The following is a 14,418-nucleotide window of genomic DNA, read 5'->3' as shown; positions in this document are numbered from 1 at the left end:
TGCATCTTTTGCTGTCACTTTACTTCAACTGTCCTGAGTCTCTTTCAGGCACTTCTACATCATACATTTTCTTTATTCTTTCATAACAGCCTCATTATCTATATGGTCTTGTGGTCACTAACTTTTCTTCATATTTTTATTGTGCTTTTAATAACACTGAACATTGATATAAACTGAAACTTTTACTCATGACATTTTCCTTTCCTCTCCCTTTCTATTTTGTGGAACAACTAGTGATTTAAAGAACCCCAAGTGCATGGGTTTCAAATAAAAACATGTCATTTGAGTGGCGTGAATAACGTTGGAAAAGTATACGCTTATTCTATATGTAAAAAATAACTACAAAATTTAACATGTAGTTTTATGAAACATTAGAATACTGTGCACCTAGAGCTTTTTGCTGAAAAAAAAATTTATTTATTTATGTGACAAAATATATTATAAAATATCTGGTTTAATAATACTACATATATAGCTGCAGCTGCATGCCATATGACTTTCTTGCTGTGTGTGAAGTGAAATTTTGTATCCATACATTAATCATCATCATCATCATCATCATCATCATCATCATCATAATACTTTTCCCGCCAAATTGTCTTGTCATTAATTGTTTTTGATTGCATTGTGAATTTAACATCACTGTCATGTTTGTGTATCTAATTTGCATCACGTGAATGATCCTTGAGCTAATTTTAACATTAACATTATCTGGGTAATACAGAGCATTAAGGTGCTCCAGTGTGATTAAACTGTAATTACTCCAGTAATTACAAATCTTAATCCACACTGTTTTGAGCTAATTAATGCCAAGTGTTACCTTTAATCTATCATGCTTGATTATAATCCTTTCTTTACAATTTGCTTCCACTAATGCAGAAAGCTGCAGAGAAACTCAAAGCGGAAGAGCAGAAAAAAATGGCCGAGATGCAGGCTGAGTTAGACAAACAAAAGCAGTTAGCTGAAGCTCACGCAAAGGCTATTGCCAAAGCAGAAAAAGAGGCTCGCGAGCTGAAAATCAAAATGCAAGAAGAAGTGAGCAGACGAGAAGTTGCTGCTGTAGATGCGGAAAAACAAAAACACAACATCCAGTTGGAACTGCATGAGCTGAAAAACATCTCAGAACAACAGATCAAGGACAAAAGTCTGCAGGTGGATGAGGCTCTTCAGAGCCGGGCCAAGATTGAGGAGGAAATCCACATCATTAGGATCCAGCTTGAATCAACAGAAAGGCAAAAGTACAATGCAGAATCTGAGCTTAAGCAACTCCGTGATAGAGCAGCTGAGGCTGAGAGACTTAGAAAGGCCGCCCAGGAAGAAGCCGAGAAGCTCCGCAGACAAGTCAGCGAAGAAACCCAGAAAAAACGCATGGCAGAGGAGGAACTCAAACGCAAGGCTGAGGCAGAAAAGGAAGCTGCACGCCAAAAGCAAAAGGCCTTGGAAGATCTTGAAGATCTGAGGAGGCAGGCAGAGGAGGCAGCTAGGCGGGTAAAGCAAGCTGAAATTGAGAAAGAAAGACAAATTGTTGTCGCTCAAGAGCTAGCACAGAAGAGTGCTGCCGCTGAGCTCCAGAGCAGCCAAATCTCCTTTGTGGAAAAAACATCCCAGTTAGAGGAATCCCTCAAACAAGAACATGGGGCAGTCCTTCAACTGCAGCAACAAGCCACACACCTGAAGAAACAACAGGAAGATGCAGAAAGAGCCAGGGATGATGCTGAAAAGGAACTTGAAAAATGGAGGCAGAAAGCCAATGAAGCTCTTCGTCTCAGACTTCAGGCTGAAGAAGAAGCTCACCATAAAAGCCTCGCTCAGGATGAAGCCGAGAAACAAAAGGAAGAAGCTGAGCGCGAAGCAAAGAAGAGGACCAAAGCTGAGGAGTCAGCCCTGAAGCAAAAAGATATGGCTGAGAAAGAGCTGGAGAGGCAAAGAAAACTGGCCGAGAGCACAGCCCAGCAGAAATTCAACGCTGAACAGGAATTGATTCGGCTGAGGGCCGACTTTGACAACGCAGAACAGCAGAGGACCCTGCTTGAAGATGAACTTTATCGCCTGAAGAATGAAGTCATCGCAGCTGAACAGCAAAGGAAACTTCTTGAGGATGAACTGGCCAAAGTAAGGAGCGAAATGGACATTCTTATCCAAATGAAATCCAAGGCAGAAAAAGAGACAATGTCCAATACAGAGAAGAGCAAGCAACTCCTTGAGGTAGAGGCTGCAAAGATGAAGGACCTGGCTGATGAGGCCAGCAAGCTCAGAGCAATTGCAGAGGAGGCCAAGCACCAGCGACAAGTGGCTGAAGAAGAGGCGGCTCGTCAGCGGGCAGAGGCAGAGAGGATTCTCAAAGAGAAGCTGGCTGCAATTAGTGACGCCACACGTTTAAAAACGGAGGCTGAAATCGCCTTGAAGGAAAAGGAGGCAGAGAATGAGAGACTTCGCCGACAAGCTGAAGATGAGGCCTACCAGAGGAAATCACTTGAGGACCAGGCAAATCAGCACAAGCAAGAAATAGAGGAGAAGATAATTCTACTCAAGAAATCGTCTGAGGCTGAAATGGAAAGACAGAAGGCAATTGTCGATGACACACTAAAACAAAGGAGAATTGTGGAAGAAGAAATACGAATTCTAAAGCTCAACTTTGAGAAGGCTTCATCTGGAAAACTTGACCTGGAACTAGAATTGAACAAACTGAAAAACATTGCAGAGGAAACTCAGCAAAGCAAGCTTAGAGCAGAGGAGGAGGCCGAGAAACATCGAAAACTTGCCCTCGAGGAGGAGAAGAAGAGGAGGGAAGCTGAGGAGAAGGTGAAGAAGATTGCAGCCGCTGAGGAAGAGGCAGCCAGACAGCGCAAGGCTGCCCAGGATGAGCTCGATCGACTAAAGAAAAAAGCAGAAGAAGCCCGGATGCAAAAGGAAGAGGCCGACAAAGAAGCTGAAAATCATATTGTTGCAGCCCAGCAGGCGTCCCTGAAGTGCAGTGTAGCTGAGCAGCAGGTCCAAAATGTTCTTGCTCAACAGAAAGAAGACAGTCTTGTGCTGCATAAGCTTAAGGAGGAGTATGAGAAGGCCAAAAAGCTCGCCAAAGAAGCAGAGTCCGCAAAGGAGAAAGCAGAGACAGAAGCAGCTCTCCTTCGTCAACAAGCAGAGGATGCAGAAAAACAAAAATTAGCTGCAGAGGAGGAAGCCTCAAACCAGGCCAAAGCTCAGGAAGATGCTGAAAGACTGAGGAAAGAGGCCGAATTTGAAGCTGCCAAAAGAGCACAGGCTGAAGCATCAGCACTCAAGCAGAAACAGCAGGCCGATACAGAAATGACAAAGCACAAGAAACTAGCAGAGCAGACCTTAAAACAAAAGTTCCAGGTAGAGCAAGAACTGACCAAGGTTAAACTTCAGCTTGATGACACTGACAAGCAGAAATCTGTCCTTGATAATGAACTGCTGCGCTTGAAAGATGAGGTTGATGATGCTGTTAAACAAAGAGCCCAAGTGGAGGAAGAACTTTTCAAAGTCAAGGTTCAAATGGAAGAACTGCTCAAACTCAAGAACAGAATCGAGGAGGAAAATCAGCGTCTGATCAAGAAAGACAAAGACAACACACAGAAGTTCCTGGAAGAAGAGGCTGAAAACATGAAGAAGCTTGCTGAAGATGCTGCCAGGCTTAGCGTAGAAGCCCAAGAAGCTGCGCGGTTGAGACAGATTGCAGAGGACGATCTCAATCAGCAAAGAGCTCTTGCAGAGAAAATGCTTAAGGAAAAAATGCAGGCCATTCAGGAGGCATCAAGGCTCAAAGCTGAAGCAGAAATGCTCCAGAAGCAGAAAGAACTGGCACAGGAGCAGGCCCAAAAACTGCTGGAGGATAAACAGCTCATGCAGCAGCGTCTGGAAGAGGAAACAGAGGAGTACCAGAAATCGCTCGAAGCAGAAAGGATGAGGCAGTTGGAGATCATAGCCGAATCAGAAAGACTCAAACTTCAGGTTACTCAGCTCAGTGAAGCCCAGGCCAAGGCAGAAGAGGAGGCTAAAAAATTCAAGAAACAAGCCGACACAATCGCTGCCCGACTCCACGAGACAGAAGTATCCACCAAAGAAAAACTGACAGTGGTGGAAAAACTGGAAGTGGACAGACTTACTTGCAGCAAAGAGGCAGACGATATGCGCGAAGCAATTGCAGAACTAGAGAAAGAGAAGGCTAGACTGAAAAAGGAGGCCGAAGAACTTCAAAATAAGTCTAAAGAGGTATTGTGTCAAAGATGGCATAACAAAGCAGCTTATGTCATTGTAAAAATCTATCTGAAAACTAACACACCTTTCTTCAATTTCCTCTATCCCCTTCTCTGTTAATACTAATCATCCAAACCATATCTTTGATTATGATTTTAATCTATTTTTAATTTACAGTGCACTGTGCTCATGCATATCCCATCATGAATGTCTCCCCGTGTCCTGGAATGTTTTTCGCTGTTCTATGACATGCTTCATACTTCTTTTCAGTTTTTCTTTTACAAATTTTGTTTCAGTTAAGGTGAAAACAATAAATAAAACAAAAGCAGTAATGCATCATAGTGCTGAAATAATAATATTAATTTAGCTCTAGAGTATCTGTAACAATAAACAACCTCCGTTTAATCTTAATCTCACACATAATGACACTGACCAGTTTTATGTGACTCCCACTTCTTTTCAATAGTTAGTTATGGTTTAACATGTCATTAAATAAACCCAATGGCGATATCCATTTAATTCCAGCATTAAGCGCTTCTGTTAGTGTTTCACAGGTGCTGTCATTGTCAATGGTAAGATGATACTGTTTATGATCCAACACAGCCAGAGCAGTAACGTCCAAACCAAAAAGATCTATTTGTCCATTTGTAAATGCAAACATTTAGCGGTTGAATGAATTAATTTACAAATGAACCTTGCCTTTAGCTTTTAACAACTAAACCAAGTGACGTAGGAAATCATGTTTATTTTGTACATCTATACCTAATGAGTTAGAAACCAGGTTTATTATTGTTACTGAAGAATGTGTCAAAAAGTTCTTGAGGACACAGTTGGTCTGAACTAAGAAACTTGACATTCAGAGAACCTAGTCTTTGCAGATAATTTTGTAGTTAAACATTATTAACAGGCATCAAACTCAAAAATGCTTGTCCCAGTCTCAAACTTAGTCCAAATCCTACATATTTAGGATCTTACCTCAAACTGACCCAGTTTGGGTTTTACTCTTATTATGTTAGAATAAAAATTGGAATTTAGCTGTGATGTGGCACTTCAGGACAAGAGAAGGTGTTAGATGCTGTCAGCTTTCCCTGAGTTGTTCATGTAGAAATTAACATTTAGTTTTGGATAAATGGCCATTGTAGACTTAAATAATCAATTAATTAGTTCAAGCTAAATATGCAAAGTACTGTTTTGTTAGAAAGTTTTTCCTGTTGCAGTGGGTTTAGTTATATTATTTTGGTCTCTTAGCCAGGTTTTGTTTTACAGGAAATCAAAACAAGGGTTAACGCTAAACACATTGGATGTGTTGGATCACCTGTACTCTTACTCATTTATAATGTCAGTACTAGCAACAATAATAACTGAGCTTTAAGTTAAAGTATGTGCTCTCCTTTAGCATGCAAAAAATAAAAATAAATAGGATATAAGAATTGGCATCAAGGAGTTAAAAACTCTTACTAGACCAATTTATTATTTTAATTAACCTGGTTTATTTAAGGACATTTGTATTTTGTATCTTTACAAAAACAAAGCTAACAATCAAACAAATTGGCAACATAAACACACTTACACTGGCGTTTCTCTTTAGACCCATGTGCATAAGCAAAGTGCATTGTTATTGTCTTAGTCATTCAAAAAGCATTAAGATTATTTAAAAAAGAACTAAGTGAAGACGACAAGAAATAGAATGTGTCGACACTAATGCCGTGTAGTAACTCATGTTTTTCTGCTTTTATTCACCAGATTGCTGATGCACAGCAAAAACAAATAGAGCATGAGAAAACCATGATGCAACAGACTTTCCTGACAGAAAAGGAAATGCTGTTGAAAAAGGAAAAACTCATTGAAGATGAGAAAAGGAAGCTGGAGAGCCAGTTTGAAGAAGAAGTTAAAAAGGCCAGGGCTCTCAAGGAAGAACAGGAGCGCCAGAGACAATTGATGGAGGAAGAGAAGAAGAAACTTCAGGCCACAATGGACGCAGCTCTAAATAAGCAAAAAGCAGCTGAAACAGAGATGTATAACAAGCAAAAAGAAATGCAAGAGCTAGAAAATAAGAGATTAGAGCAGGAAAGAATCCTTGCTGAAGAGAACCAGAAACTGCGTGAGAAGCTGCAACAGCTTGAGGAAGCAGCGAAAGACCAACACACCAAAGAAATTGTGACAATAGTTGAGACAACAAAAACTATTTACAATGGACAGAGTGCAGGTGATGTGACAGATAGTGTTGAAAAGAAACCAGATCCATTGTCCTTTGATGGCATTCGTGATAAGGTACCTGCAAGCAGACTGTATGACATCGGCTTTTTACCAAAGAAGGACTTTGATAACCTTAAAAATGGAAAAGCCACTGTGGAAGACCTAGGTAAAAGAGACAATCTGAAGAGAGTTCTCAAAGGAAATCCATGCATTGCTGGTGTATTGACACCATCTGCTCAGAAGCTGTCCATCTATCAAGCATCTAAGGAGAAGAAGATTACTCCAGGCACAGCCCAGATCCTTCTTGAGGCACAGGCTGCCACAGGTTACATGTTAGATCCTATTAAAAGTCAGAAGCTCACTGTTAATGAGGCTGTCAAGGAGAACTTAATTGGGCCTGAGCTACATAACAAAATGCTTTTAGCTGAGAGGGCTGTTGTTGGTTACAAAGATCCATACACTGGTGGGAAGATCTCTGTCTTTGAAGCAATGAAGAAAGGTCTCATAGAGCATGACCATGCCATCAGAGTCCTTGAAGCCCAACTTGCCACTGGTGGCATCATTGATCCCATCAATAGTCACCGTGTACCAAATGATATAGCATATACACAAGGACTATATGATGAAGAAATGAATAAAATCCTGGAAAAGCCATCAGATGACACAAAGGGTTACTTTGATCCCAGCACCCAGGAACCTCTGACATACTCTGAGCTAATGGCAAGATGCACCCCTGACCCTGACACAGGTTTCCTGCTCCTTCCAATTACAGACAAAGCTGCTCAATGCTCAAGTATGTACACAGAAGAAGAAACCAAGGATGTGTTCAACAAAACAACAGTCTCTGTTCCATTTGGAAGATTCAAGGGAAAGACTGTCACAATTTGGGAAATAATCAATTCAGAGTACTTCACTGACGACCAAAAGAAGGACCTTCTTCGGCAATACAAGACGGGAAAAATTACAATTGAAAAAATCATCAGAATTGTGATAACTGTGGCAGAGGATAAGGAGAAGAAAAATGAAATTTTGTTTGACGGCCTAAGGGCACCTGTTGCTGCCGCTGAGCTTGTGGAGTCCAAAACCATCAACAAAGACCTGTACAACCAATTACAAAAGGGCAAAGCAACAGTTAAAGATGTTTCTGAAATGGAGCATGTCCACAAAGCACTGAAGGGAACTAACCCCATTGCTGGTGTAATTATTGATTCATCAAAGAAGACAATGTCATTCTATGAAGCAATGAAGAAGGACATGATGAGGCCAGGACCTGCCTTGATCATGCTTGAAGCTCAGGCAGGAACTGGCTATATCTTTGACCCTGTTCTCAATCAGAAGTACACAGTTGATGAAGCTGTCAAAGCTGGTGTTGTTGGTCCTGAACTTCATGAAAAGCTTCTGTCAGCAGAAAGAGCTGTTACTGGTTTCAAAGACCCTTACACTGGAAAAACAATATCTCTTTTTGAAGCTATGAAAAAGGGCCTCATTCTTGAAGAACAAGGAATCCGACTTCTTGATGCCCAGATGTCCACGGGTGGCATCATTGATCCAGTAAAAAGCTACCATGTTTCTCATGATGTTGCCTGCAAGAGAAATTTCTTTGATGATGAAATGAAGCAGTCTCTGGACAATCCCACAAATAAAACTAAATGCTTCTTGGATCCCAACAAAAAAGAAAATGTCACCTACGCACAGCTCTTCAAAAGATGTGTCACTGACAAGAAAACGGGTCTCCAGCTTCTTCCACTTTCTGATGAAGCAATTAATGCAAAGGATGAGCCAGCATTCACAGAGGCACAGGCACAAGAGGCCATGACTCAGGCCACACTTGAGATTGACTCTGGGCCATTTAAGGGCAGAAAGGTGACTATCTGGGAAATCCTCAACTCTGAGTATCTCACTGAACAACAAAGGCTCGACCTCCTCAAACAGTTTAGATCTGGAAGGATTACAATTGAAAAACTAATTAAAATTATGATCACAATTGTGGAAGAAATAGAGATCAAGAAACAAGAGAAGTCAAGCTTTAAGGGTCTGAGAGCCCCTGTTTCAGCCAGCTCTCTTCTGGATTCCAAGATCATTGACAGACCAACTTTTGAACTCCTTCAGCAAGGCAAAATAACACCTAACAAAGTCAGTGAGAACCCCAGTGTCCATAAATATTTGCAGGGTTCTGAGAGTATTGCTGGTATCCATTTAGAGCCAACAAAAGAGAAAATGAGCATTTACCAGGCAATGAAGAAAAAGCTTCTCAGACATAATACAGGCCTCGCACTTCTTGAGGCCCAGGCTGCAACAGGATTCATGGTCGATCCAGTCAGAAACCAATTCCTGTCGGTGGATGAGGCAGTGAAATCAGGTCTTATTGGCCCAGAGGTCCATGAGAAACTCCTCTCTGCAGAGAAAGCTGTCACTGGCTACAAGGATCCATTTACTGGCAACAAAATCTCTCTCTATGAAGCAATGCAGAAAGATCTTATCTTGAAGGAGCATGCCTTGCCAATGTTAGAGGCACAGATGGTAAGTGGAGGCATCATTGACCCTGTGAATAGCCATCGTGTGCCAGCAGATGCTGCATATGAGAAGAAAATTTTCAGCAGAGACATTTCCAAGACCTTATCTGAACCATCTGATGAGAACAAGGCTTACTCAGACCCAGAGAGCAATGAAAATGTAACATACAGCCAGCTCAAAGACAGATGCCAAAGAGACCCGGAGACAGGTCTGTACATTTTATCACTCTCCAAACCTCAGTCTCCAACTGTTGTGGAGAAGACATATCTCTACACAGAGGAACAAACACAAAGTGACTTGGTCAACACTCAAATTGATATCCCAATTGAAGGCCTTGCTGATAAACCATTGAATCTCTGGGATGTCATGAACTCAACACTGCTCCCTGATGCTGAAAGGCAAAAGCTAATGGATGAGTATCGCTCAGGTAAAATCACCAAAGAGAGGATGATCATCATTATCATTGAGATCATGGAGCAGAGAGAGATAATTAGAAATGAGAGTCCAATGTCCTATATGACCTTGAGAAGAAGAATAACCATTGAGGAGCTGTACAATGCCCGCATCATTGACCTGGAGACGTACAACCTCCTCAAACACGGCAAGAGGAATATCCGTGACGTCATGGAGTTGTCCAGTGTAAAACAGTATCTCTATGGCACAGGATGCGTTGCTGGCGTCACAACTGATGCAAGCTCCAAGTTAAGCATTTATCAAGCAATGAAGAGAGGTTTCCTTACACCAGAAATAGCCATGAACCTCCTGGAAACACAAGCTGCCACTGGCTTCCTTGTAGATCCAGTAAAGAACGAGACTCTTACTGTTGATGAAGCTGTCCGTAAAGGTGTCGTGGGTCCTGAAATCCACGATAAACTATTGTCAGCTGAAAGAGCAGTCACCGGCTACAAAGATCCATACAGCGGCAAAATTATTTCTCTCTTCCAGGCAATGAAAAAGGATCTTGTTCCAGAAGATTATGCTCTGAAAATTTTAGAGGCCCAAAATGCCACTGGTGGTATCATTGATCCTGAATTCCAGTTCCATCTGCCATCAGATGTTGCCATACAAAAAGGTTATATGAACAAGGAAACTAATGAGAAACTGGCCGAAGATGTAAAGGGCTTTGTTGACCCAGTCACAGAAGAGAAACTGTCTTATGCAGAGCTGCTGAAGAGATGCAAGTTAGATGGTGGATTGCGCCTCCTTTCTCTGGGAGACAAGAGGCTGACCTTCAAAGGTCTGAGAAAGCAGATCACCATGGAGGAGCTAATCAGTTCACAAATCATTGACCAACAGACAGTGACTGAACTGAATGAAGGTCTCATTACAGTAGAAGAAGTCAGCAAAAGGCTGTCAAAGTACCTTGAGGGCACAAGCTCCATCGCTGGTGTGTTCTTAGAATCCACAAAGGAACGTCTGTCAATTTACCAGGCCATGAAGAAGAACATGATAAGACCTGGCACTGCATTTGAGCTTCTTGAAGCACAGGCTGCCACAGGTTATGTCATTGATCCAATCAAAAACCTGAAACTGACTGTTAATGAAGCAGTAAAAATGGGAATTGTAGGTCCAGAATTCAAAGACAAGCTCCTGTCTGCAGAGCGTGCAGTGACAGGTTACAGGGACCCATACTCAGGCAAAACCATCTCCCTCTTCCAGGCCATGAAAAAGGGACTCATCTTGAAAGATCATGGTATCCGTCTTTTGGAAGCCCAGATTGCCACAGGTGGAATCATTGATCCAGAGGAAAGTCACAGGTTGCCAGTTGAGGTGGCCTACAAACGTGGATTCTTTGATGAGGAAATGAATGAGATCCTGACTGATCCTTCTGATGACACAAAGGGTTTCTTTGATCCCAACACAGAGGAAAACCTGACCTACCTAGGGCTCATGGACAGGTGCATCATGGACCCTGATACAGGCCTGATGCTCCTGCTACTGAAAGATAAGAAGCGTGAAAGGAAGACTTCCTCCAAATCTTCAGTGCGCAAACGTAGAGTTGTCATTGTGGATCCAGAGACAGGCAAAGAAATGACAGTGTACGAGGCCTACAGGAAGGGACTCATTGACCACCAGACCTACTTGGAACTTGCTGAACAAGAGTGTGAATGGGAAGAGATTACAATGACCTCTTCCGACGGCACTGTCAAATCCATGATTATTGACAGGAGATCAGGGAGACAGTATGATGTTGATGAAGCGATCTCACGTGGACTCATTGACCAGAAGGCTCTTGATTCATATCGAACTGGAAACCTGTCCATTACAGAATTCGCTGACATGCTTTCAGGAAATACTGGGGGCTTCCGTTCCCGATCTTCCTCCTTTGGTTCCACCACTGGCTCCTCTTTCTCCTCTTCTATGAGCCCTATACCATCTATTAAAGCACCGGCTGTCATCTGGAATGATCCATCAGAGGTGACTGTCCCCATAGCTGGCATGTTGGACATAGATACACTGGAGAAAGTGTCTGTGACGGAGGCAATACACCGAAACCTGTTAGACAATATCACAGGTCAGAGACTGTTGGAAGCCCAAGCCTGCACTGGAGGAATAATTGATCCTACAACTGGAGAGAGGCTGTCAGTCGCTGATGCCACAGAAAGAGGCCTTGTAGATAAAATCATGGTTGATCGCCTCACCCTTGCCCAAAAAGCATTCAATGGATTTGAAGACCCTAGAACCAAAGTAAAGATGTCTGCCTCCCAGGCTCTGAAAAAGGGCTGGTTATATTATGAGGCTGGTCAGCGCTTCCTTGAGGTCCAGTACCTGACCGGTGGACTTATCGAGCCTGATGTTGAGGGCAGAGTATCCATCGATGAATCCATCAAAAAGGGGACAATTGATGCCCGCACTGCGCAGAAGCTGAGAGATGTCCACGCTTATTCCAAATACCTAACATGTCCAAAAACCAAGCTGAAAATCTCCTTCAAAGATGCCATGGACAAAAGTATGGTTGAGGAAGGAACAGGTCTGAGGCTGCTGGAAGCGTCCTCACAGTCCACCAAAGGCCTTTACAGTCCCTACAACGCCAGTGGCCCAGGGTCAGCATATGGCTCCCGGTCTGGCTCAAGAACTGGATCCCGAACTGGCTCAAGGAGAGGCAGCATCGATGCAGGCTCTAGCTTCATGACCCTCTCATCTTCCTCCTTTTCATCTTCTTCTACTAGCTATGGCCGCAGATTTTGATCAACACCTTTTATGTCTAACTACTTGAGAGCCCAAATTTATAATGCACTGATAAGTTGCATTTCCCACAGTAAAACAGTGACCTTGACAAAGTTGATTTAATTTATTCATCCCTGCATGTGGTCAACAGTTGCAGTATGTTTTTCCAAATATAGCTGACAGTTCTTTAGACATTCTCACCAAGTAATATTAAACATCGACTCATTTTATTTAGTGCTGATTAAATATATATATATATTTTTTCAAAAAAGGATACATTTTTTTGCCAGTTTAAAATTACTATAATTTTTGTTTCACTTGTTGAAAAGTTGTGTACTTAAGGCTCCTGATACTAATATATAATATATGTATGTCAAGATATTTTTTCCAGTATTTCTCTTTTCCTTTGACATTCAAGAATATTTTCTATTTTTATTGTGGTTGACGGTATACGTCCACATAGTTCCAATGTTTTTTAACAAATCCTAAAAATACCATAGATGCCTTCAAATATTTGAATGTTTGTATAGAGTATGAAAAAAAAAGTTTTTTGTGTTGATGTTTTCATGTTTATTATTTCCTGGGTTTTTGCAGTACACATCCAGGATGAATACACACTTGAGAGACACTAAATAGTGTGTGACACACACTACAAAAAACACAGTAGTAAAGTGCCAGATTTATTACAGTGCAGTCTGTTAGTTACTTTCACGTCTTTAATTGCTTTGTTCTTTCTGTTCACACGTACCATAGAACTATATATCAGTCTCTATATATAGTTTTATGTCTATATAATTTTGCCTGAGTTTTTGTGCTTCTCCATAAATCATTATACGAGTGTTCCTGAGAAATCCCAAGCTGATGTCAGACCCTGCACACAGACCCCACCTCCTGTTATTTTGCTTCTTGTAAGTTGACATCATTTTTAATTTTTCTAGTTTGGTATGTTATATTTTCTGTGTCATTTTTTATTTATTTTTTCACCCGCCCTTGCAAACATGATGGTGAAATATTCAGAACAGTTCAAAGACATGAATGAAAGGCTTACGTACTGTTTTCTTTCCTCTTGTTTTTCACAGTTGCCTCAGTCCTTTAGACAACATCTGAGCACAGATCCTCAGGTGGCCAGAGTGTATGACCCCCTCATCTTGGATGGATTTGTCAGTCAGCCCCAGTCTCACACAGTAACACAGGTACAGTGCAAAACATATAGTTTATCAAATAAAACCTAAAAATTATAAACCTACTAGTTGTGTTCCTTAATGTTAGTTTTAATATATTGTATGTTTCATGTTTCATTTGCTAATTTGCATTTTTATGCTCATTGGTTGAAGTCTGTTTTTCTTTGCTCTGTTTTTTATTTTATTTTATTTTAATTTGTAGCTATTTTTCTTTTGCTTTTAGATCTGCCTTTGAGTAAATCCATTATTTCCATTGTCCATCACATTTGAGGGAAGCTGAGTCCACCTGACATCACCTTGGGATGCCTTTCTAGGAACACATTTCATTCATAGCTTTTTTTCCCATGCATTTAACACACAGATACTGACTATTGTGTTGATCATTAATAAAATAAAAAAAATAAAAAATAAGCAGTGCCTTTTCTTTTTAACTGGTCTTATCTCCACACTGAACCGGTGACTGTAACACTGACTGTTCAGCCGAAGCACAGATGAATTTAACTCACTTGATGCACCATGTTGCATGTATGTAATTTGTGCAATTAAATTTTTTCTTTTGCAAACAGCCTTCAGCTTTACTTTGCTTATTATTTTTTTGACAGCAAGAACTTTGTAAGCTTAATGTAGTAGCATTTAAGATAAATGAGATTTTGCTGATTCAAATGGTAAAAATATAGAAAATGCTTTAAATTGTTTTCACTTACAGGATAGATGTATACTCAAGGCTTTTATACACTTTAAAAAAAAACAATAATATGAAATATTTATTTATTTAAAAAAATACTTAATACAAATTGAAGTACACAATACATCAAAAGTTTCCAGGCCAGAAATCAATCAAACTCAACTACAGAATACATCAAAAAAATAAAACTTTCAAAAAAATAAATAAATAAATTTGTTGTTGGAATTGGTTATAACTTTAATCAGGCTCATGAATTACATCTCTTCCTTTTTTTATCAAAATTAATTTTCTTGGAAAAGTGGAACGAAAATCTGCCCAACTTTGATTTTCAAAACTAATTTGTTAAGGCCTGAGGATTTTCATCAAATAAAAACACAGCTATTCCCTTTTCAAATATATAATGATAAAACTTGACACCTGAGAGACTTTCCTTGACATATCTTAGTTAAAATCTGA

General features: G+C 40.7%; 1 protein-coding gene across 24 annotated transcripts in view; it reads left to right on the top strand.

The window, feature by feature from the left end:
* The window catches only part of plecb (plectin b), a 103,204-nt gene extending 89,362 nt beyond the window's left edge, over nt 1-13,842 (top strand). For 23 of the 24 annotated variants that reach the window (XM_025061635.1, XM_025061636.1, XM_025061634.1 and 20 more), the window contains 4 exons: nt 880-4,233; nt 5,962-13,004; nt 13,176-13,289; nt 13,501-13,842. In XM_025061635.1, coding sequence (XP_024917403.1) covers nt 880-4,233; nt 5,962-12,117 — 9,510 coding nt within the window. In that variant the 3' untranslated portion in view covers nt 12,118-13,004; nt 13,176-13,289; nt 13,501-13,842. The remainder of the gene's footprint in view (nt 1-879; nt 4,234-5,961; nt 13,005-13,175; nt 13,290-13,500) is intronic. The other variant, XM_025061633.1, reaches the window with a different exon arrangement.
* Nucleotides 13,843-14,418: the final 576 nt, after the last annotated feature.

This window comes from Cynoglossus semilaevis, chromosome 13 (assembly GCF_000523025.1).
Source record: "Cynoglossus semilaevis isolate Cse_v1.0 chromosome 13, Cse_v1.0, whole genome shotgun sequence".
Taxonomy (NCBI): domain Eukaryota; kingdom Metazoa; phylum Chordata; class Actinopteri; order Pleuronectiformes; family Cynoglossidae; genus Cynoglossus; species Cynoglossus semilaevis.
The sequence above is the reverse complement of the archived record's forward strand: the minus strand, read 5'-3'. Positions and strand labels throughout refer to the sequence as shown.